Source organism: Melanotaenia boesemani, chromosome 23 (assembly GCF_017639745.1).
Source record: "Melanotaenia boesemani isolate fMelBoe1 chromosome 23, fMelBoe1.pri, whole genome shotgun sequence".
Lineage (NCBI taxonomy): Eukaryota > Metazoa > Chordata > Actinopteri > Atheriniformes > Melanotaeniidae > Melanotaenia > Melanotaenia boesemani.
In genome coordinates, this window is record NC_055704.1 from 1,758,136 (window position 1) to 1,782,713 (window position 24,578).

General features: G+C 44.2%; 2 protein-coding genes and 2 long non-coding RNA genes across 4 annotated transcripts; 2 read left to right on the forward strand and 2 right to left on the reverse strand.

Annotated features, from left to right (window-relative positions):
• Nucleotides 1–684: 684 nt before the first annotated feature.
• On the reverse strand, nucleotides 685–19,208 carry dera (deoxyribose-phosphate aldolase (putative)). The gene is made up of 9 exons (XM_041977559.1): nucleotides 19,052–19,208; nucleotides 18,173–18,270; nucleotides 17,475–17,622; nucleotides 13,738–13,833; nucleotides 13,507–13,641; nucleotides 7,920–8,048; nucleotides 4,959–5,071; nucleotides 1,087–1,236; nucleotides 685–1,000 (listed from the first exon to the last, which is right to left on the reverse strand). Exons 1-9 carry the CDS (start codon nucleotides 19,080–19,082, stop codon nucleotides 944–946), a joined length of 957 nt encoding a protein of 318 aa, XP_041833493.1. The 5' UTR covers nucleotides 19,083–19,208; the 3' UTR covers nucleotides 685–943.
• On the reverse strand, nucleotides 1,282–3,341 carry LOC121634693. Its single transcript, XM_041977560.1, has 6 exons — nucleotides 3,086–3,341; nucleotides 2,906–3,013; nucleotides 2,705–2,869; nucleotides 2,513–2,653; nucleotides 2,271–2,309; nucleotides 1,282–1,676 (listed from the first exon to the last, which is right to left on the reverse strand). The coding sequence occupies exons 1-6, from the start codon at nucleotides 3,239–3,241 to the stop codon at nucleotides 1,458–1,460; spliced, it is 828 nt and encodes a 275-aa protein (XP_041833494.1). The 5' UTR covers nucleotides 3,242–3,341; the 3' UTR covers nucleotides 1,282–1,457.
• Nucleotides 19,209–20,913: 1,705 nt separating the features above from the next.
• On the forward strand, nucleotides 20,914–21,363 carry LOC121634710. Its single transcript, XR_006009277.1, has 3 exons — nucleotides 20,914–20,983; nucleotides 21,064–21,158; nucleotides 21,315–21,363. It is a non-coding gene; the product is annotated as an uncharacterized LOC121634710 (long non-coding RNA).
• A 138-nt stretch (nucleotides 21,364–21,501) lies between these two features.
• Nucleotides 21,502–22,728, forward strand: LOC121634711. The gene is made up of 3 exons (XR_006009278.1): nucleotides 21,502–21,916; nucleotides 22,233–22,309; nucleotides 22,693–22,728. It is a non-coding gene; the product is annotated as an uncharacterized LOC121634711 (long non-coding RNA).
• The last annotated feature ends 1,850 nt before the right edge of the window (nucleotides 22,729–24,578 follow it).

The following is a 24,578-nucleotide window of genomic DNA, read 5'->3' on the forward strand; positions in this document are numbered from 1 at the left end:
CAGTTTTCTTCAGAAATATGAGCTAATATGGCAACAAAGTGAGCTAGCTTATATGAAGAAAGTCTAGAAGAGACAACAAGCTGATGTTCCACAACTTTCCATCAGACGAACTGACCACCTCGTCTCTGAAAGTACAGGGTGACGTACCGTCCACCCCTCTGTTCTCTCTCCAGTCTCAGCTTGTCTCTTTTCTTTTTAAACTTCCAGATTTTTTAGTCATCCTGCCGTCTTAGCATCCCCTCCCTGTATGGAGCAAGTGGACTGAACCATTTAAGAAAATATAGAAGAAGAAATATATATATATATATATATATATATATATACATAATATATATGTTTCCAAAACAAAGACACTTTGTGAGACCAATGCATTGTAACTAAAATGTTTGTGTGATCATAAGTTTATCATTGAGTATCAGATAAGTTTGTATTACAACTGCATTGAGGGCCCTTCTGGGCTCCTGTCAATCAATGGCCCCTAGAATCCTTCCTCTTTACCCCCCTTTTTGGCGCCCCAGCATGTTGCTATGCTACATGTTACATCAGTGCTTCCTGGTGTCTGCAAACCTCTTCTGACTGCAGGATCTTATGCTGCCCCTGCACAGATGGGTGTAGTCAAGAAGCGGTTACGATCAGCCCTCAATGGTGTCGAGATGCTCTACAAAACCTGAATAAACCACTGCAGAGGTTCCAGTCTGGTTTTATTCATGAGTACATCACCTGGCCATCAGTATAACTTGGTTATTGTATTTATCTCAGTAAAGAAACTGCATAACAATAAATGACTCCTTCATCATGGCTTCTGAACACCGGATCAGCCGTTATTCTGTCCGTCAACACTGAGACAGCTTTAACAGGTGTGCCGGTGTCCTTCCTTCCCTGACTGAGGCTGTGTGGTGTTTCTGAGGCTCTGACTGGTTGTTACAGAAGGTGAACCATGACTTCAGGCCATGGGAAGCTCGTGATAGGCTGCGTACTGTCCGGTCACCTGATGGTAGATCTGCATAAACCAGAAGAAAAGGAGAGGATGTCGGACGGGGTGGACATGAAGCTATGTGGTCAGAACAAAGATCGTTTAGTTCTCACCTGCCTCTCGATGTCAGACAATAGGCTGCTGGCTCCCAGACGGAACAGGTGAGGGCAGAGCCAATCAGTGCCAAGCTCTTCTTGGATCAGATTTAACCATACCAGAGACTCCTGAGCCGTCCGGATCCCTCCTGCTGGTTTAAAGCCCACCTAGAGTAAAAAAACACCGACCTGTCAGAGGAGCAGAACGTCCACGACCCAGTCCACGACCCTGTCCACAACCCAGTCCCTGACCCTGTCCATGACCCAGTCCACAACTCAGTCCCTGACCCTGTCCATGACCCAGTCCACGACCCAGTCCATGACCCAGTCCACGACCCCATCCACGACCATGTCCGCGACCCAGTCCACGATCCCATCCACGACCAAGTTCACGACCCAGTCCCTGACCCTGTCCGCAACCCAGTCCACGACCCCATCCACGACCCAGTCCTGACCCTGTCCATGACCCAGTCCACCTCCCAGTCCACAACCCAGTCCCTGACCCTGTCCACCTCCCAGTCCACAACCCAGTCCCTGACTCTGTCCATGATCCAGTCCACAACCCAGTCCCTGACCCTGTCCATGACCCAGTCCACGACCCAGTCCACCTCCCAGAAAACCTCCAAGCCCACGATCCAGTTCACGACCAAGTCCACGACCCAGTCCATGACCCTGTCCACAACCCCATCCACGACCCAGTCCACAACCCAGTCCCTGACCCTGTTCATGACCCAGTCCACGACCCAGTCCACCTCCCAGAAAACCTCCCAGTCCACGACCCAGTCCTTGACCCCGTCAATGACCCAGTCCACGACTCAGTCCACCTCCCAGAAAATATCCAACTCCACGATCCACTCCACGACCAAGTTCACGACCCAGTCCCTGACCCAGTCCATGCCCCCAACCACGACCCAGTCCACGACCCAGTTCACAACCCAGTCCCTGACCCTGTCCACGACCCAGTCCACGACTTCATTCATGATCCAGTCCACGACCAAGTCCACGACCCAGCCCCTGACCCCGTCTACGACCCAGGCCACCTCCAGTCAAGTGACAACCTCCAGCAGTAAAATGTGAAGCCTATGTAGAAGTCCAAAAAATTGCAGTTCACCTCTCATCCACTAGGGGCTGGCTCCAAAACAAAGCAAATCCCCATGGACTCAGTCGACTCAGTCCCTGACCCTGTCCATGACCCAGTCCACAACCCAGTCCATGACCCTGTCCATGACCCAGTCCACGACCTCATCCACGACCATGTCCGCGACCCAGTCCACGACCCCATCCACAACCAAGTTCACGACCCAGTCCCTGACCCTGTCCGCAACCCAGTCCACGACCCCATCCACGACCCAGTCCTGACCCTGTCCATGACCCAGTCCACCTCCCAGTCCCTGACCCTGTCCACCTCCCAGTCCCTGACCCTGTCCATGATCCAGTCCACAACCCAGTCCCTGACCCTGTCCATGACCCAGTCCACCTCCCAGTCCACAACCCAGTCCCTGACCCTGTCCACCTCCCAGTCCACAACCCAGTCCCTGACCCTGTCCATGACCCAGTCCACGACCCAGTCCACCTCCCAGAAAACCTCCAAGCCCACGATCCAGTTCACGACCAAGTCCACGACCCAGTCCCTGACCCTGTCCACAACCCCATCCACGACCCAGTCCACCTCCCAGTCCACAACCCAGTCCCTGACCCTGTCCACCTCCCAGTCCACAACCCAGTCCCTGACTCTGTCCATGATCCAGTCCACAACCCAGTCCCTGACCCTGTCCATGACCCAGTCCACGACCCAGTCCACCTCCCAGAAAACCTCCAAGCCCACGATCCAGTTCACGACCAAGTCCACGACCCAGTCCATGACCCTGTCCACAACCCCATCCACGACCCAGTCCACAACCCAGTCCCTGACCCTGTTCATGACCCAGTCCACGACCCAGTCCACCTCCCAGAAAACCTCCCAGTCCACGACCCAGTCCTTGACCCCGTCAATGACCCAGTCCACGACTCAGTCCACCTCCCAGAAAATATCCAACTCCACGATCCACTCCACGACCAAGTTCACGACCCAGTCCCTGACCCAGTCCATGCCCCCAACCACGACCCAGTCCACGACCCAGTTCACAACCCAGTCCCTGACCCTGTCCACGACCCAGTCCACGACTTCATTCATGATCCAGTCCACGACCAAGTCCACGACCCAGCCCCTGACCCCGTCTACGACCCAGGCCACCTCCAGTCAAGTGACAACCTCCAGCAGTAAAATGTGAAGCCTATGTAGAAGTCCAAAAAATTGCAGTTCACCTCTCATCCACTAGGGGCTGGCTCCAAAACAAAGCAAATCCCCATGGACTCAGTCGACTCAGTCCCTGACCCTGTCCATGACCCAGTCCACAACCCAGTCCATGACCCTGTCCATGACCCAGTCCACGACCTCATCCACGACCATGTCCGCGACCCAGTCCACGACCCCATCCACAACCAAGTTCACGACCCAGTCCCTGACCCTGTCCGCAACCCAGTCCACGACCCCATCCACGACCCAGTCCTGACCCTGTCCATGACCCAGTCCACCTCCCAGTCCCTGACCCTGTCCACCTCCCAGTCCCTGACCCTGTCCATGATCCAGTCCACAACCCAGTCCCTGACCCTGTCCATGACCCAGTCCACCTCCCAGTCCACAACCCAGTCCCTGACCCTGTCCACCTCCCAGTCCACAACCCAGTCCCTGACCCTGTCCATGACCCAGTCCACGACCCAGTCCACCTCCCAGAAAACCTCCAAGCCCACGATCCAGTTCACGACCAAGTCCACGACCCAGTCCCTGACCCTGTCCACAACCCCATCCACGACCCAGTCCACCTCCCAGTTCACGACCCAGCCCCTGACCCCGTCTACGACCCAGGCCACCTCCAGTCAAGCGACAGCCTCCAGCAGTAAAATGTGAAGCCTATGTAGAAGTGCAAAAAATTGCAGTTCACCTCTCATCCACTAGGGGCTGGCTCCAAAACAGAGCAAATCCCCATGGACTCCCATGTTAAAAAAGACCTTCACAGCAGAAATAAACATGTTTAAAGCCTGGTACAAAAATACATTTTAGGATTAATAGGTCAAGTTTACCTTCATGACAACTGTGAGGTGGGTGAATGTTTTCCTAACTCATCCGTTTGGATGTTATTTAACCTTTAAATTTGGCATAATTAGGGGCGTGTCCTTTTGATTGACAGGTATCCAATATCTGCGGCAATAAGGGAGAGTGCAGCACAACCACGGTTTTTAGCCGGCTAACAGTGTGCCTTAGCTTTAACCCACCTGCCTTCATTAGCTGGTTAGCTCATGTTAGATCCAAATTGGTTCAGTTAGCTCTTAGCTACAGGCAGCTCGGAGTTTGATAGATGTCAGTCCTCCACCCCCATGCTCATAACCCCCCTCTCAGCTCCACCACTTTGTCCATTTTTGTATTTTCCGGGAGCAATGGCAGGCGTGACGCTGCCAAGATGGCGATGGTAGGAACCGCCCAAAGATCTTCACTTTTCCTCTTTAGAAACCTCCGGGTGACATCACAGAGGCTACGTCCATCTTTTACATAGAGTCTATGCCTCCAGTCCACGACCTAGTCCACGACCCTGTCCATGACCCAGTTGTCACCTCCCAGTCCACACCCCAGTCCCTATTTTTTTAGTATTCTAACTGGGTGGATGTCTTTTGACTGGGTGGATGTCAAAGTTTTAAGTGTTTGAGATAGTAAAGTCAAAGCAGTAATCTCCAGATTAGGCTGAATATTTCTGTTTGTGGGAGTCACAGTAAATAATTCAGTAATAAAGCCATGCAGCTTCCCTACATCTCCACAATAACCAGGAAATACTCAACAGAAGCAGATTCTACTGTACCTTCTGGCCTGTACACAGGTAGTAGTCCCTGATGGCTCTCACCATCACTATGGCAACAGGATAGGTAGCATTGACAGCCTCCTTTCCCGTGGATGTCTTGATGAAGTCTGAACCTGGTGGGTGAAAAATCAGATTTTATAGACACTTCGTTTTCCGTCTCCACATTCGTCCTCCCATGGTAGTCCCATCTAAATGCCTGGTGCGACCGATGCGTAAATGTGCCGGCTGTTCACAGCACAGCAGACCAAAGTTATTCATCTGTCAACTTGTGCCCTTTAAAACCAGTACAGGGTAATCTTGCCACCAGTACAGGAGCAGACAGTCTGGTCGGGCCAGACAAGAACAGATGTTTCTGTATGACGAGGGCAGCTGCATGTTCATAAATAAAAAATCTCCCATTTTTCCTTCCTTTACAGCCATTTCCATTTTCCTTTCACAGCTTATGTTTTATCAGCTTTCCTGGTAAAAATAGATAATGAAATTACACTTTTTAATAGACTGCCAACAAACTGCAGGCTGGAAAAAAAACAGCCCTTCTGCTTCCCTGGTGCAAAATGACTGTTCATTACTGAACAGAACAAGTTCAACACTTCCTAGTTCATTAAAGACATGTTCTACATATTACTTCCAGCCTCCCTCCCCTCCGCCTCAAACTGGCATAATCTTAAAGATTCGTTATGGGGAGTCTTAATTACCAGATAATGGATAACGGTTATTAAATGCGGGTGGCGGTAATGAAGCTCCATTCATTTGCTTGAGCGGGGGGATACTGGCAGAGAACAGCTGAGGAAAATAGCCCCCGTCACAGACTGATAGGTGAAATTATCATTCAATTTCAGGAATCTAATATGAAATTCATAGGAACATTGGGAGATTAAGAAGCCGGCGTGGCGACAAAAGCAATGTATTATAATAATGATCTCTAACAGAGCCCCTGACAATTTGGTTCTCTAATCGGCTTATTATGTGATGGCTAGTTAAGCATATTCTCTGTGTGTGTGAAGAAGTTCAGTCATCAAGCTAACCTTTTAAAAGACAGAAGAAAACTACATCCATACATCTGCAGCTACAGAGGGAACAGCAGCCTGACAGTCACATGTAGAAGAGCATGTCAGGTTCATCCAGACCAGGATAGTCTGCGGAACTCCAACCGATTCAGAGGAGAATTCTGGAAAATGTCCCACCTTTCTTTGGTTTGTTTTCACATTGCACTTTACTGAAGTGGAACAAACCACCTGGATTTAATGCAGTTACAACAGCTGCTCACTAGGGGGCAATATTCTCTGAAATGACCACTGACCAAGAAGAAAGAAAGAAAAGCCAGCTCATCGATTGGTCAGGACTGAAAGCATCTCCTTCACTGCAAGTAACCAATAGAGCAACAATAAATGTCGGCAGTCTGGTTTCGGGTTTTCATGGACAATAGTTTCATCTGAGTCCAGAAGATGTTTACGACTCGTTCTTCCTCCAAAGCTACGTTCACACTGCAGGCAAAAGGGCCTCCAATCCACCTTTTCTGTGACCATAACTGATCTCATCACAGTCTGAACACCACAATTCAGATTTCTTTCCAATCAGACCTGGACCAGCTTCACATGTGGTACTAAATCTGATCCATATCTGATGTGTTAAAGTGACCTCAGTCTCAACGCTCATTTCACATTTCATTAGACTTTTATGTGATTGGCGGAGCACCAGAGGAGGCAGAACGCAGCAAGATTAAAACGTCAACAGAGGATGAAACAATATTATATCAGAATTTTTGCCAGTTCTGAATGAACGACCACTTAGAAACACACACGCTGACATGTAGCATCCATATTTACCTCCGTAAACAGTGTGTTGTGCAAGACGTCGCGGCTTCTGGCTGGATGAATCGGCAAAAAGAAAAATCTGAATTGAGCATTAAGTCCTGCAGAGTGAACGTAGCCCACATGCATTTCTAGTCTGCTCACATCTTCTTAGCTAATCTGTAAGACTTTTGTGGGGATGGACTGTCCATAATAAAGGTTCAAAAGAGTCCAAACTTTTCACCAGAATGTGTCCTGTATGAGCAGCAGCCAGACATCCACCATGTTGATCTACATTACTTCCTGTCTTTGAGCCGCTTGATGCTTCATTTGCTTTTGCACTGGAAGAGAACAGTTTCCATCAAGGAGTCCAGACTGGTACGGGACGGCTTAGCAAGGGACCAGTTAGCACATGACGGCTCAGTACTGGACGGGTTGGGTTTTGTGCTTCCAGAGGAAAAAATTGTGGGCCAAAATATCTGATCCAGCACGTCCTACTTTTTTTGGACCCTTCTTTGGGGTCCCAATCTTACCAATCAGACCCTAAAGGGTGGAGCTTGACACACTGCAACCCTTTGATTGGTAGAAAGAATTATCACTTCCTGTGTGACTCAGAAATAAGAACAAAGCAGGAACAGCTCTGTGTTTAAAGCCACATGCTAAGAAGAAAGAAGACAACCTGCTGGATGTCCACCATTTTCCTACTCCGTTTCTGGGTTACCATCTTCTTCATCAGATTAAAGGCAGATGCCACTATGACATCAAACTATTACATTACACCACAGCAGCATCAAGCCTGATGCTAGGTACTGTAGTTTGTTTCTGTAAATTGGGACTGGTGGGTGGGTGGGGTGCATGAGAGATAATGAAGGACTACATGTGTTTTTAATTTAGTTGGGTATGTAATGGCTTATTTAAAAAAAATTCAATTTTATATTTCCTGTTGTCCACCTGCTGCTCACATACAAGACTAAAGAAGTTCCTCAAACATTCTGACAACAGCTGGAATTAGATTTACTGCTGTAGACAGCTGGTACAACCTTCTAGAGACCTGGAACATCAATTTTCTCAAAAAGTGTTCCAGTAGATGAAGGAAAGGAGGAAAATTAACTTTCTTTATTAAAAACAGCCAAACTGAGACAATCACAGACAATGAAGGCGAGTTACTGACCGGCCATCATGGCAACCATACTGGCTTTGTAGACGTTGGTGAAGGTTCCCAGCTCTCCGATGGCCAGGATGGTCTTCATGTGGGCGTCGCCACAGGCCGTACGAAACTGCCGAATCTCATCGTACATGGCTGGAGGAGGAGGAGGAGGAGGAGGAGGAGGAGGAGGAGACACAGTCAGCCCGGCTTTACAGGAGCAGGCAGGAGAGAAAAGCTTCATTCTGAAGCTGTGTTCTCCATCACTCAGTCATCACTACTCCATCACTTCATCACCACTCCATCACTCCATCACCACTCCATTACTCAGTCATCACTACTCCATCACTCCATCACCACTCCATCACTCCTTCATCACCACTCCATCACTCTTTCATCACCACTCCATCACTCCATCACCACTTCATCACCACTCTATCACTCCTTCATCACCACTCCATTACTCCATCACCACTTCATCACTCCTTCATCACCACTCCATCACTCCTTCATCACCACTCCATCACTCCATCACCACTCTATCACTCCTTCATCACCACTCCATTACTCCATCACCACTCCATCACTCTTTCATCACCACTCCATCACTCCATCACCACTCTATCACTCCTTCATCACCACTCCATTACTCCATCACCACTTCATCACTCCTTCATCACCACTCCATCACTCCTTCATCACCACTCCATCACTCTTTCATCACCACTCCATCACTCCATCACCACTCCATCACTCCATCACCACTCCATCACCACTCTATCACTCCTTCATCACCACTCCATTACTCCATCACCACTTCATCACTCCTTCATCACCACTCCATCACTCCTTCATCACCACTCCATCACTCTTTCATCACCACTCCATCACTCCATCACCACTCCATCACCACTCTATCACTCCTTCATCACCACTCCATTACTCCATCACCACTCCATCACTCTTTCATCACCACTCCATCACTCCTTCATCACCACTCCATCACCACTCTATCACTCCTTCATCACCACTCCATCACTCCTTGATCACCACTCCATCACTCTTTCATCACCACTCCATCACTCCTTCATCACCACTCTATCACTCCATCATCACCACTCCATTACTCCATCACCACTTCATCACTCCTTCATCACCACTCCATCACCACTCCATCACTCCATCACCACTCCATCACTCCTTCATCACCACTCCATCACTCCATCACCACTCCATCACTCCTTCATCACCACTCCATCACCACTTCATCACTCCTTCATCACCACTCCATCACTCCATCACCACTCTATCACTCCTTCTTCACCACTCCATCACTCCTTCATCACCACTCTATCACTCCTTCATCACTCCTTCATCACCACTCCATCACTCCATCACCCCATCACTCCATCATCACCACTCCATCACTCCTTCATCACCACTTCATCACTCCATCACCACTCCATCACTCCTTCATCACCACTCCATCACTCCTTCATCACCACTCTATCACTCCTTCATCACCACTCCATCACCACTCCATCACTCCATCACCACTCCATCACTCCTTCCTCACCACTCCATCACTCTTTCATCACCACTCCATCACTCCATCACTCCTTCATCACCACTCCATCACTCCTTCATCACCACTCCATCACTCTTTCATCACCACTCCATCACTCCTTCATCACCACTCTATCACTCCATCATCACCACTCCATTACTCCATCACCACTTCATCACTCCTTCATCACCACTCCATCACCACTCCATCACTCCATCACCACTCCATCACTCCTTCATCACCACTCCATCACTCCTTCATCACCACTCCATCACTCCATCACCACTCCATCACTCCTTCATCACCACTCCATCACTCCATCACCACTCCATCACTCCTTCTTCACCACTCCATCACTCCATCACCACTCCATCACTCCTTCATCACCACTCCATCACTCCTTCATCACCACTCCATCACTCCATCACTCCTTCATCACCACTCCATCACCACTCCATCACTCCTTCATCACCACTCCATCACTCCTTCATCACCACTCCATCACTCCTTCATCACCACTCCATCACTTCTTCATCACCACTCCATCACTCCTTCATCACTCCATCACCACTCCATCACTCAGTCATCACCACTCCATCACTCCATCACCACTCCATCACTCCTTCATCACCACTCCATCACTCCATCACCACTCCATCACTGCATCACCACTCCATCACTCCTTCATCATCACTCCATCACCACTCCATCACTCAGTCATCACTACTCCATCACTCCATCACCACTCCATCACTCCTTCATCACCACTCCATCACCACTCCATCACTCCTTCATCACCACTCTATCACTCCATCATCACCACTCCATTACTCCATCACCACTTCATCACTCCTTCATCACCACTCCATCACCACTCCATCACTCCATCACAACTCCATCACTCCTTCATCACCACTCCATCACTCCATCACCACTCCATCACTCCTTCATCACCACTCCATCACTCCATCACCACTTCATCACTCCTTCATCACCACTCCATCACTCCTTCTTCACCACTCCATCACTCCTTCATCACCACTCCATCACTCCATCACCACTCCATCACTCCTTCATCACCACTCCATCACTCCAACACCACTCCTTCATCACCACTCCATCACTCCATCACCACTCCATCACTCCTTCATCACCACTCCATCACTCCATCACCACTTCATCACTCCTTCATCACCACTCCATCACTCCATCACCACTCCATCACTCCTTCTTCACCACTCCATCACTCCTTCATCACCACTCTATCACTCCTTCATCACCACTTCATCACTCCTTCATCACCACTCCATCACTCCATCACCCCATCACTCCATCATCACCACTCCATCACTCCTTCATCACCACTTCATCACTCCATCACCACTCCATCACTCCTTCATCACCACTCCATCACTCCTTCATCACCACTCTATCACTCCTTCATCACCACTCCATCACCACTCCATCACTCCATCACCACTCCATCACTCCTTCCTCACCACTCCATCACTCTTTCATCACCACTCCATCACTCCATCACTCCTTCATCACCACTCCATCACTCCTTCATCACCACTCCATCACTCTTTCATCACCACTCCATCACTCCTTCATCACCACTCTATCACTCCATCATCACCACTCCATTACTCCATCACCACTTCATCACTCCTTCATCACCACTCCATCACTCCATCACCACTCCATCACTCCTTCATCACCACTCCATCACTCCATCACCACTCCATCACTCCTTCATCACCACTCCATCACTCCATCACCACTCCATCACTCCTTCATCACCACTCCATCACTCCATCACCACTCCATCACTCCTTCGTCACCACTCCATCACTCCATCACCACTCCATCACTCCTTCATCACCACTTCATCACTCCTTCATCACCACTCCATCACCACTCCATCACCACTCCATCACTCCATCACAACTCCATCACTCCTTCATCACCACTCCATCACTCCATCACCACTCCATCACTCCTTCATCACCACTCCATCACTCCATCACCACTTCATCACTCCTTCATCACCACTCCATCACTCCTTCATCACCACTCCATCACTCTTTCATCACCACTCCATCACTCCTTCATCACCACTCTATCACTCCATCATCACCACTCCATTACTCCATCACCACTTCATCACTCCTTCATCACCACTCCATCACCACTCCATCACTCCATCACCACTTCATCACTCCTTCATCACCACTTCATCACTCCTTCATCACTCCATCACCACTCCATCACTCAGTCATCACTACTCCATCACTCCATCACTCCATCACCACTCCATCACTCAGTCATCACTACTCCATCACTCCATCACCACTCCACTACTCCTTCATCACCACTTCATCACTCCATCACCACTCCATTACTCCTTCATCACCACTCCATCACTCCTTCACCACTTCATCACTCCATCACCACTCCATCACTCCTTCATCACCACTCCATCACTCCTTCATCACCACTCTATCACTCCTTCATCACCACTTCATCACTCCTTCATCACCACTCCATCACTCCATCACTCCATCACCCCATCACTCCATCATCACCACTCCATCACTCCTTCATCACCACTTCATCACTCCTTCATCACCACTCCATCACTCCTTCATCACCACTCCATCACTCCTTCATCACCACTCTATCACTCCTTCATCACCACTCCATCACCACTCCATCACTACTTCACCACTCCATCACTCCTTCCTCACCACTCCATCACTCTTTCATCACCACTCCATCACTCCATCACTCCTTCCTCACCACTCCCTCACTCCTTCATCACCACTCCATCACCACTTCATCACTCCTTTATCACCACTCCATCACTCCTTCATCATCACTTCATCACTCCTTCATCACCACTCCATCACTCCTTCATCACCACTCCATCACTCCATCACCACTTCATCACTCCTTCATCACCACTCCATCACTCCTTCATCACCACTTCATCACTCCTTCATCACCACTCCATCACTCCTTCATTACCACTCCATCACTCCTCCATCACCACTCCATCACTCCATCACCACTTCATCACTCCTTCATCACCACTCTATCACTCCTTCATCACCACTTCATCACTCCTTCATCACCACTCCATCACTCCTTCATCACCACTCCATCACTCCTCCATCACCACTCCATCACTCCATCACCACTCCATTACTCCTTCATCACCACTTCATCACTCCATCACCACTCCATCACTCAGTCATCCCCACTCCATCACCACTCCATCACTCAGTCATCACCACTCCATCACTCCATCACCACTCCATCACCACTCCATTACTCCTTCATCACCACTTCATCACTCCATCACCACTCCATCACTCAGTCATCACCACTCCATCACTCAGTCATCACCACTCCATTACCACCCCGTGGGCACCTCTTTGTGTTTTGCTTTTGGGGGTTTTATCTGTATTTCAGGGTGGAATCGTTTGTTTCCTTTCAGGTCTGTAATTTTAAGCATGTCCCTGTCAAGTAAATAAAACTCTAATTCCAATTATACGGCTGCTAAAACCCTAAAGACCCCAGACATCCGTGTAAGAGTCAAAATTTACAAGTAAATCAGCAGATGTGGGCGGATAAGAGCGAGTTGCCGCCCTGCTGCTGACGGGGTCTTCACTGTCTCTTTCTTATTCCTTTACAGGAAATAAAAACAGAGACATGACTTGTGATCCCGATCATCCAGCCCAGGTTATAATACTGTATGTCTTATGTGGAAGATTCTGCTGGTACAGCGGGCAGTGGTGATGGTGTAAACTCTACGATCCACTCAGATGCCATCACTCCATCAGCCTGTCCATCTTTTGGAGGTAAAAATGTGTTTTCAAGAGTTTAGAACATCACAGCTGTGAATCAGAACTGAAATTTCCATCCTCTGGTTGCTGCTGTAAACGCACCACCTGTATTTAGCTACCAAGGTCCAAGTGGTGCGTTCAAGGCAGTCAGAGAGAAGTCAAACTGAGAGAAGTCATGAGCAAACAGCAGGTGTACCTTCCCACTGTCCGGTGAGAGCCAGCGTCCTGTTGATGACAATATCGATCTCTGTGGCGCCGGAACTCACCGCCATGGGGACTTCCTGCAGCCGGGTCTCCAGGGGCGTCTGACCAGCCGGGAAGCCTGTAGCCACTAGGAAAGCAGAGAAAACCGGAACGTCCAGATCTTTATAAACCACACCAACATGTTGAGCCACGAACAGGTGTGATCTGGTTGCAGGTGGCTCACCTGAGGCCACAGGGAGGCTGGAGTTGGCTGATTTCAGAGACCTGACTGCGTCAACCACACGAGACGGATACACACACACCGCCGCCGTTGTTATTCCTAACACACACGCACACACAGGATGGGTTATAGGATGAAGAAGTGGTGTGTGTCTCCCTCTGCTGGTCAAAGGCCAGCAGACATCTTGGGGGGTCAGAGTTCACACATCCAAACATCTCCCAGTAAATCCAGAAGCAGAACATTTCCTGTTCCTCTCCGACGTCTTTGTCCACACAGGTTTTCTTAAAATCAATCATTCAGCCCAGATTTACACTGAGGTGTCAAACATATGGTCCAGAGTCCAAAACTGGCCCTCCAGAGGGACAATCTGGCCAGCAGGATGATCTGGTGAAGGTGAAAATAACACAGCAACTGTAATATTATTAATATGAAATAAGAGTAACTGTAATATTGTAATAAAAGTAACTTAACATTATAATTAAAGTAACTTATATTGTAATAAAGTAACTTTTATCATAATAAAGTAACTGTAATATTGTAATAAAAGTAACTTAATATTATACACTGCTCACAAAAATTAAAGGAACACTTTAAAGAAACACATTAGATACATCAGATCTCAATATGAAGTTGGATATCTATACAAATAACGACAGGGCAATGTCTTAGGAACAAAAGGATGCCAAGTCTTTTAATGGAAATAAAAGTTTTCAGCCTACAGAGGGCTCAATTGTGTAGACAGCCTAAAATCAGAGTGAAATGAAGATGTGGCAGGCTAGTCCATTTTTTCAAAAACTTAATTTCTGCAACTCAAAATGCTTTTCAGTATCTTGTGTGGCCCCCACGAGCTTGTATGCATGCTTGACAACGTCGCGGCATGCTCCTAATGAGACGACGGATGGTGTCTTGTGGCATTTCCTCCCAGATCTGTGTGAGGGCATCCCTGAGCTGTTGTACAGTCTGAGGAGCAACTTGGCGGAGCCTAATGGATCGAAACATAATGTCCCACACATGTTCTATTGGGTTTAAGTCAGGGGATCGTGAAGGCCATTCAATTGTTTCAATTCCTTCATCCTCCAGGTACTGCCTGCATACTCTTGCCACATGAGGCCGGGCATTGTCGTGCATTAGGAGGAAACCAGGACCTACTGCACCAGCGTAGGGTCTGACAATGGGTTGAAGGATTTCATCTCGATACCTTATGGCAGTCAGAGAACCATTTCCTAGGCAGTAGAGGTCTGTGCGTCCCTCCATGGATATGCCTCCCCAGACTATCACTGACCCACCACCAAACCTGTCATGTTGAACGACGTTGCAGGCAGCATAACGTTCTCCTTGTCTTCTCCAGACTCTTTCACGTCTATCACAGGTGCTCAGGGTGAACCTGCTCTTGTCTGTGAAAAGTACAGGGCGCCAGTGGCGGACTTGCCAATTCTGGTGTTCTTCAGCAAATGCCAGTCGAGCTCCACGGTGCTGGGCAGTGAGCACAGGGCCCACTACAGGACGTCGGGCCCTCAGGCCACCTTCATGAAGTCTGTTCCTGATTGTTTGGGTAGAGACATTCACACCAGTGGCCCTCTGGAGGTCATTCTGTAGGGCACGAGCAGTGCTCAGCCTGTTCCGCCTTGCACAAAGGAGCAGGTATCGGTCTTGCTGATGGCTTGAGGACCTTCTACGGCCCTGTCCAGCTCTCCGAGAATAACCACCAGTCTCCTGAAATCGCCTCCATGTTCTGGAGATTGTGCTGGGAGACACATTAAACCTTCTTGCTGCAGCACGTGTGGATGTGCCATCCTGGAGAAGTTGGACAACCTGTGCAACTTCTGTAGGGTTAAGGAATCGTCTCATACTGCCAGTAGAGATGATTACTCAAGCCAAAACCAGCACGAGTGAAAAATCAGCCAAAAAAGATCAAGAGGGAGAAACTTGAAATGACCTCCACATGTAAAACCAGTCCTGTTTTGAGGGTTTTCTGATTGTTGCCACTGTGGTGCACCTGTTGTTAATTCCATGAACACCAATACAGCTGAAAGTGATTAACGATGCCCTCAGCTGCTTAACCAACCAGAAAATTATCAGACAGGTTTAACTGATTTCATGCCAGGCCCAATAAAAAAAGTGTTCCTTTAATTTTTGTGAGCAGTGTAATTAAAGTAACTTATATTGTAATAAAGTAACTTATATCGTAATAAAGTAACTGTAATATTGTAATAAAAGTAACTTAATATTATAATTAAAGTAACTTATATTGTAATAAAGTAACTGTAATATTGTAATAAAAGTAACTTAATATTATAATTAAAGTAACTTATATTGTAATAAAGTAACTGTAATATTGTAATAAAAGTAACTTAATATTATAATTAAAGTAACTTATATTGTAATAAAGTAACTGTAATATTGTAATAAAAGTAACCTAATATTATAATTAAAGTAACTTATATTGTAATAAAGTAACTTATATCGTAATAAAGTAACTGTAACATTGTAATAAAGTAACTGTAATATTGTAATAAAGTAACTTATATCGTAATAAAGTAACTGTAATATTGTAATAAAGTAACTTATATTGTAATAAAGTAACTGTAATATTGTAATAAAGTAACTGTAATATTGTAATAAAGTAACTTATATCGTAATAAAGTAACTGTAATATTGTAATAAAGTAACTTATATTGTAATAAAGTAACTGTAATATTGTAATAAAGTAACTTATATCGTAATAAAGTAACTGTAATATTGTAATAAAGTAACTTATATTGTAATAAAGTAACTGTAATATTGTAATAAAGTAACTTATATCGTAATAAAGTAACTGTAATATTGTAATAAAGTAACTTATATTGTAATAAAGTAACTGTAATATTGTAATAAAGTAACTGTAATCTCAGGTGTTTCCAGGTTTCATGTTTAAATGTAAAACATCTCCAGGGCAGGAGGAGAACTGATTCCATCTTTTCCATCTTTCTGACTTCAGTTTGTATGAAGAGGTGGTCGGTTCAGCTGGTCAGGATTACTACACATGAGGAAATGTACACGTATGTACATTTAAAATAACTTCTAAATCTGGAAAAGTTCCTCTGATCATCATGTGGAATACTGGATTTTCCTCTTCCAGTAACTTGGAACTAAACGTTTGCTGGTTTTATAGATCCATGCTGGTCCAGGGGCTGGACGACATGTGGAAATGAGTAAACGTGTAAAATAAATCATATAAATGTGTCAATGAGGTAAAATATTGTGGAAACTTGATTTATTTCCCTAAAAGGATGGATCCTTGAATGTAAACATATTGATAATGTACTTGTACTTTATTGTTCTAAAACAGGGAGAAAATGTGGAGTTTTATTTTATAAAGGTTATTATGTTACTGGTCCGACGCGCTGGAGACCAGATGTGGAACCTGGAATAGATGAGATGGAAGCTCTGTGAAGTTTTCTGCTTTCAAAGTAGAAATCAAGACCAGTTTGACTCGCTGCTGGTTTGTTCGGATGAATAAAGGAGGGAGAAGGAGATCAGGATAGACCCTAATCTCCGGATTAAACCAGAAGAAAGTGAACTGGAACAGGTGAGGCCACAGAAAGTAGACACTCCCACTGGGCCATGATTTATCAGCCTGTCAATCAAACTTCACATCCAGCTGATCAGTCAGAACTGATGAAACAACAGATCGGAAGAAAGACAGGATCAGAGTGACGAGGTCAGGACCGGACAGATCTACGTCAGCAGTGGGAACAAACCTTTGTCGTGCATGTTCAGCTGCTTCAGCAGGTCGTATCGAACCGGCTGGATGGCTTTCAGACAGAGCCGATGCACGTTGGAGGGAGTATCATCTCCAGCCAGAGTGGTCAGGTCGATGCATGTGACAGCCTTCAGCAGCCATGCCGTCTGAAAACAGACATAAACAGTCTGACAACAATGTTCCTGCACCATCACCTGCTCACAGTTTATAGAGGTTCATTGCAAACTTCTCTGCTGTCAGACATCTTCTCAACTCCCTCCTAACCTCCTCTTCACAGACCACCTGCACAGAGGGCAGCATGAAGACTGCACACGCTAGAAAGCAGCAATCCTGACGTGATGCAGAGAAACTCAGATAAAAGACTCCAAACCAAACACACTTCAAACCCCAGCAGTTACATATATGTGTGTGTGTGTGTGTGTGTGTGTGTGTGTGTGTGTGTGTGTGTGTGTGTGTGTGTGTGTGTGTGTGTGTGTACACGCGTGGACAAAAGTGTTGGTACCCTTCAGTTAATGAAAGAAAAACTCACAATGGTCACAGTAATAATTTGAATCTGTCAAAAGTAATAATGAATAAAAATTCTATGAAATTTAACCGATGTAAGTCACACATTACTTTTCAACCTATATATATATATAGACAAGAAAGAGATTGATAGAGAGATGGGTGGAGACAGATGATGGAGGTGTCTCCCACCTGCCATTGTTTCTTTGGGATCTTCTGTCCTTCAATCTTCTGAGCTCTCCTCAGGACAGCCTGGGTGTTCACCCTCACTCTGGAGATCAGATCCAAGTCTGGAGAAACCATAATGTTTTAGAACAACATAACAGTCATCAGCTTCAACTACTTTGGTCCTCAAAGACCAGAGACGGAGATCTCTGATCTAAAACCTGTAGGACAGTGATCTGGAAGACCAGAGACGGAGATCTCTGATCTAAAACCTGTAGGACAGTGATCTGGAAGACCAGAGACGGAGATCTCTGATCTAAAACCTGTAGGACGGTGATCTGGCCTTTTCCCACATCACGTGAATGTTTCAGATCGTCTACTAACGTCTTTTATCAGGGATAAAAAATTGTATTCCTGTTTTCAGACTAAATTTGACGTTTTGTTAACTGGATGGACTGAAACTGACTGCATGTTCTGTCATAGTGAACTGGTTTAACACCAGCTCCAATTGAGTTAACTGGTCAGCTGACTGGAACGGATGGGTTGTCACGAGGGATCAATAATATCCCTCTGCAGTCTGTCTGCAGTCACAGGTGCAAGAAAAACAGTATAAAAACAATCATTTTCCAGCTGGCACGTGAACGCACCTCCGGTCACTGACCTCTGTTATTTATTTATTAAAGTCCCGGATATTAAAGATCCACTAACTAAACTAAACTAGACTAGACTAAACTAAAATAACATAAACTAAACCAAATGAATCGTTCGCCTCTGATATTAAACGATCGGATGTAAATCTGACCTCGGAATGAAACTGTTGAGCTGTTATCGTGTCTCGGTGGAATAAAACGGCTCCACGTGCTGACGAGGACCCCGGAGGACTAAATGTCACGCGGACCCACTCACCCAGGGACGTTCCCAGATTTCGGGCCGACATGGTTCTAGTTCTACACGGGAAAGATGTTCCGAAACAGCTCCAAGTGCTCCGCTAGATGAAGAGGATCTAAGGAAGAGGGTCCTGAACACCCACTTCCTGTGTCTTTGTCACGTGGTGTCATCAAATAAACACACCCCTGTTGTGTGAGTGTGTTTCTCTCTCTCTCTCCCTCTCTCTCTCTCTCAAACACACACACACAAACACACACAGGGGATATCGTTACTAGAACAGAAAAGGGGCTCGTTCGACGTGGGTTAGGCAGCGTCACCAAGCAGCAACCTCCGCCTGTTGAGCCTATGTGGCGGTGCAAAAACTTGCAGTTCACCTCTCATCCACTAGGGGCTCTAAAACAGAGCAAATCCCCGTAGACTCCCATGTTAAAAAGACCAACTTCACAGCAGAAATAAACATGTTTAAAGCCTGGTACAAAAATACATTTTAGGATTAATAGGTCAAGTTTACCTTCATGACAACTGTGAGGGGAGTGATTTTTTTCTAACTCCTCCATTTGGATGCTATTTAATCTTGAAATTCGGCATAATTAGGGGCGTGTCCTTTTGATTGACAGGTATCCAACATCTGCGGCAAGAAGGGAGAGTGCAGCACAGCCGCGGTTTTAAGACCGCGGTAAAGTTGGTTTGTTGTTGGATATTGACTTGACATTCGGCAGGGATCGTCTGCCAATCACCTGAAAAATGTTCACTAAAAATCAATGAATTGACTTTTTATCATTCTTTTTGCTGTAGTACATCATGTTTATCATGTCCTATCTACTACAGGTCCGTTTATCTTGATATGGTATTTTATATGCCCATAGTATGCATTTATGACCTGAAAATATTCACTAAAAATCAATTAATTGACTTTTTATCATTCTTTTTGCTGTAGTACATCATTTTTATCATGTCCTATCTACTACAGGTCCGTTTATCTTGATATGGTATTTTATATGCCCATAGTATGCATTTATGACCTGAAAATATTCACTAAAAATCAATTAATTGACCCTTTAGGCCCCCAAACGCGAAGGCCTCCAAATTTGTAATCAATATGTTATGAGAAAAAGGGAACAAAACAACGGTTTCAATAAACACATCGATTTAAATAGGCCTTTGGACCGCCTTCGATGCTCTGGCCTAAATATTGTCTATGACTCCAGAAAATATTACAGAAGCTGGAACAAAAAAGAATAGAAACCCAACTCGTAACATCTCATTGTAATTGGTTATTTATTTCCAGAGAAAATGTTATAACTTCAAAATCCCATTCTTCCATAAAATTAATTTATACTCCACCCACTTGCTCTTGAGTTTTGAGGCAAAACAGCAGCTTGTGAGGAAGGTAAGGAAGCATGTTTTTTTTACTAAAGTTTACTAAAAGCTACTAAGTTGTTTTTTGGAAAACATGAGCTATATTTTTCATGATACTGAATTTTATTAAGAAGTTAAGAAATCTCAGCTTGTACAGAGTTAAAAATGTAAAATAAGCTATGGAATTTGACACACTTAGAAATAAGGTCCAATCAGCAAAGGCAGTGCAAAGGCCTTTTGTAATTGTAATGTTTTTTTCTTTTTTTTTCTTCATTTCATTATTGTTTTTCAATCATATCCCATTGTGTGGCCGTGAATGCGCTCCAAATCTCAAAATTCAGACTCAAAAAGGCATAGGCTATATGATAGACAGATAGATATACAGCATATACGTACACATATAAGCCTACAGTGTTTCATGATACAAATATATATAAAAAATGAGAATATGGTATTTAAATATCAAGAAAACTCAAACCTTTTTTTTTTTTTAATATTTTACTTTTTATATGTCCATTACAGACAGACTTCAACAAATTTCAGGGCATCATTTCATTTGTGAATATTAAAGGAGTGCACTGGAAGTTACTGGTAAGCAATTGTTACTTCATTAATGATTTGAAATCCTTTGTTTATTATGCTTTTTGAAATAACATTAATTATTTTTGTAGTATGTATTGCCTGCCATAAGTGCAGTTTTTTTCCTGGATCCTGAGAAAAATGAGTCAGAGCAAGCCGAGTCGGAGAAAGCTGCAAAAAGAATTCAGTAGGTCATCATTTTTTTATAAAAAAAGAACTAACAACAACACAGTCAACTAAGGAAATTAGCTGATGCATTTTTATTGATTTAAAGATTTTTTTATTATTACTTACATGTCAATGTTGCATTATTTTTTTTATAAAAAAATTGTTTTTTCCACAGGGAATATCTGAGGATGCGCATGATCCTCCATGGAAAAAATGACTGGGGAAAGATCTGATGGAGAGGACTGATCATGGATCATCCACTGCAGTCTGATAACTGCAGTTGTGGCGTCATCGTCACCATGGTAATGGCCCTGTGTGTGACAAGTTGGAGTTTCAGTTTTCTCTCTCTTTGATTCTTTATCAAACATTATGGAACAGATTTTTTATGAATATTACAATGAAGTGACATGGTATGGGTAATTTTAAGTCGTAATAAATATTTAATCAATTATTCATTCATTGGATAGTCTCCTGAGATGAAACATCTCGTCTTCGAGGGTGTCCATAAACAAAAATAATTAATTAAAATAAGTAGATTCACATGACAAAATCACAAAAACAAATTCTAAAGGATGAATGAAATAACACACAGGCTGAACAACAACACTTCAAAATCACATTTTCTAAGATGACTTTCTTAATTCTGTATATTGCTGTAGATGGCAAAGGCAGTGATGGAGGCATATCCTGCACTTCCAGCCATGTCCTTTCCAACTGCAAAGAGGGACATGGCTTTGGAAAGGACCAACTTTGCACTGGCAGTACTGAAGGATTCAGGTTTCTTTTTTCTTCTGTAGGAAGTGTCATAGATTTCATTGAAAAGATCTCTTGAAAATGCATTGCAGATGAACTAATAATCAAAAAATAAGAAAAAAGTTTTTTTTTTATCAATTATCAATTATTTATTAAAAATAATGATAAAGGAATCAGAATACAGATAAATGTATTAGATAGACTTTAAATCTCCTTTGATGTATGTGAGTTGAGCATTATTTATAATACAGTTGATAAGTTAATTTGATACTAACACAGCTACCAACAAGAGTGTACATATGTAATATGTACATAATAACAGAAATGTATTTTATTTCAGTATTTGATATGGACAACAACTGTGCCATGTGCTCTGCCTCAAAGCCCCCGGGAACAGGGCCTCCGACTACTCATTGGGTGAGTTTTTGTCACAGTGTCTTGTACATTTATGTTTTGGATTTTATTGTAAAGTTTTGGAAGAGTGTGTTTCAAAATGTTCTAAAAAAAAAGAAGAGAGTTCAGTGTAAGGAATTTACTATATTATCACTATGAAGACATTTAAAAATTATTGTCTCTCAGTGGGTAAATTCGTTTTGCAGTCAAATTTGACAGACAGTGGATGGTCACAAGACATTGATAAAAGTCATACACAATTAAAAGGAAATGTAAAAACATAAAAAAATTGAAAGAAAATATAACAAAATCTTGCTTACTGCCAGAAAATGATACTCTTTTGCATATTCAAAATTATTTGCACACAAGGTAATAAAGATTTTATCTTTGCTTTTTTAATGTAACAGATACAGTGTGACACTTGCGGACGATGGTACCATGAGCGGTGTCTCAACCTTTCAGAAGACCAACTCAAAAAGGCGAGGGTGGCAAAGTGGGCCTGTGAAATTTGCAAATAAACCTGATGCCAACTTTTTGAGCCTTATGTTTTAATTTTAGGTAATTATGAATAATATGGACATACAAAATACTTTAAAAAAATAACACTCACCTGTAGTAGATAGGACATGATAAACATGATGTACTACAGCAAAAAGAATGATAAAAAGTCAATTAATTGATTTTTAGTGAATATTTTCAGGTCATAAATGCATACTATGGGCATATAAAATACCATATCAAGATAAACGGACCTGTAGTAGATAGGACATGCTAAAAATGATGTACTACAGCAAAAAGAATGATAAAAAGTCAATTAATTGATTTTTAGTGAATATTTTCAGGTCATAAATGCATACTGTGGGCATATAAAGTACTTTATCAGAATAATCTCACTTGTAGTAGATAGGACATGATAAACATGATGTACTACAGCAAACAAAATAGTGAAAGATCATTTTTATCATTTTTGGTTACCAATTTTCATGACTTCATTTATGCTGAAACGTGTAATTTACACACGGTCCCTTAGTCGACTACGGCGAGTGATGGTCGGTTTACAATGCGAAGTCGCTATTTTCTGGTAAAATTTTCAAATCGCAAGGACAGTTTACATAAATCTTGTAGTATATTAAAGTATGATAATTTATCTATAAGCTACAGTCTTTGACCAAGTTGGCACCGCCGTGGTCTGTGATTAGAAGCACAAATAAATACGAATGTCAAGCCAATATCGAATAACCAACCAACTTTACCACAGTGGTTTTAAGCCGGCTAACAGCGCGCCTTAATTTTAGCCCGCCTATCTCTGTTAGCTGGTTAGCTACCGTTAGCTCCGGGTTATCTCGGTTAGCTCTTAGCTACATGCAGCTCAGAGTTCGGAATTTGATGGTTGTCAATCATCCACCCCCACCATCACAGTCCCCCCCTCAGCTCCACCTCTTTGCCCATTTTTGGATTTGGGGATTTTTGAATTTGGACTAATGACACGCATGACGCTATTAAGATGGCGCCGTCGAGTTTTTATATACAGTCTATGAGCGCAACCCATAGACATATGTATGGTGCAACCTCAAGACAGAACTAGATCCAGATTGGTTCAACCTCGCCCAGTAATAAATCCATTCTGGTCTTGGCTTCATAAATGATTTCTAACAGCCTTGGTGTTTCATATTGCATTTTGGCTCATCTTTACTAAACCTGGACAGGCTGATGTTTGACTGCCTCAACAAAGCAACACAAAATGTATCGCAGCCTACAAGTTATTACACTTAGATATGAAGCTCAGTTATTTCAATGTAACACACTCAAATAAACACGTATAAATAAACTATAAGGAATACAACTGAAAAAAAAAGTGAGAACACACCTAAAACTACTGGGTTAACAATCACCCAGTTTGGGTTGTTCTGCTACCCAGCTGTTGGGTGCAAAGGATTGGCCCAGCCATGGGTTCTTCTAACCCAGCGGGGTTGGGTTATGGGTTTGGGTCATGTTTTCTACCCACTTGTATAGTTTAAGCTATCTAAAAGTGGATCAAAAAGAAAACCCTAAATTTGGATTAATAAACTACTAGCAATTGGGTAAAAAAAAAGACCCAAGAAGTTTTATCCCAAATCAGCATTTGGTGGCAAATAATAATAAAACACATCATGTTTCATTCTTTTATTGAAAAAAAGGCAAAACATACAACGTACAATGTGTGAAACTAAAATGAAAAATTATTTTTAAAAGGTGATTATTCCAGTAATATTTGGTTTTTTGTAATTTATGTACAACACAAAAATGTTCTGAA

What these genes read in the sequence shown, in the direction of transcription:
- LOC121634693 (XM_041977560.1), bottom strand. Translation starts at nt 3,241, where the DNA reads ATGAATGAAGTCGTGGACTGGGTCGTGGACAGGGTCAGGGACTGGGTT. An exon ending in TGGACAGGGTCAGGGACTGG is followed by an intron (nt 2,310 to 2,512) that starts GTTGTGGACTGG and finishes GTCGTGGATGAG; the next exon opens with GTCGTGGACTGGGTCATGGA. An exon ending in ACAGGGTCATGGACTGGGTT is followed by an intron (nt 1,677 to 2,270) that starts GTGGACTGGGTC and finishes GTTTTCTGGGAG; the next exon opens with GTGGACTGGGTCGTGGACTG.
- dera (XM_041977559.1), bottom strand. Translation starts at nt 19,082, where the DNA reads ATGTCGGCCCGAAATCTGGGAACGTCCCTGG. An exon ending in TCCCAAAGAAACAATGGCAG is followed by an intron (nt 17,623 to 18,172) that starts GTGGGAGACACC and finishes GTCTGTTTTCAG; the next exon opens with ACGGCATGGCTGCTGAAGGC. An exon ending in TCTCACCGGACAGTGGGAAG is followed by an intron (nt 8,049 to 13,506) that starts GTACACCTGCTG and finishes CTCCTCCTCCAG; the next exon opens with CCATGTACGATGAGATTCGG.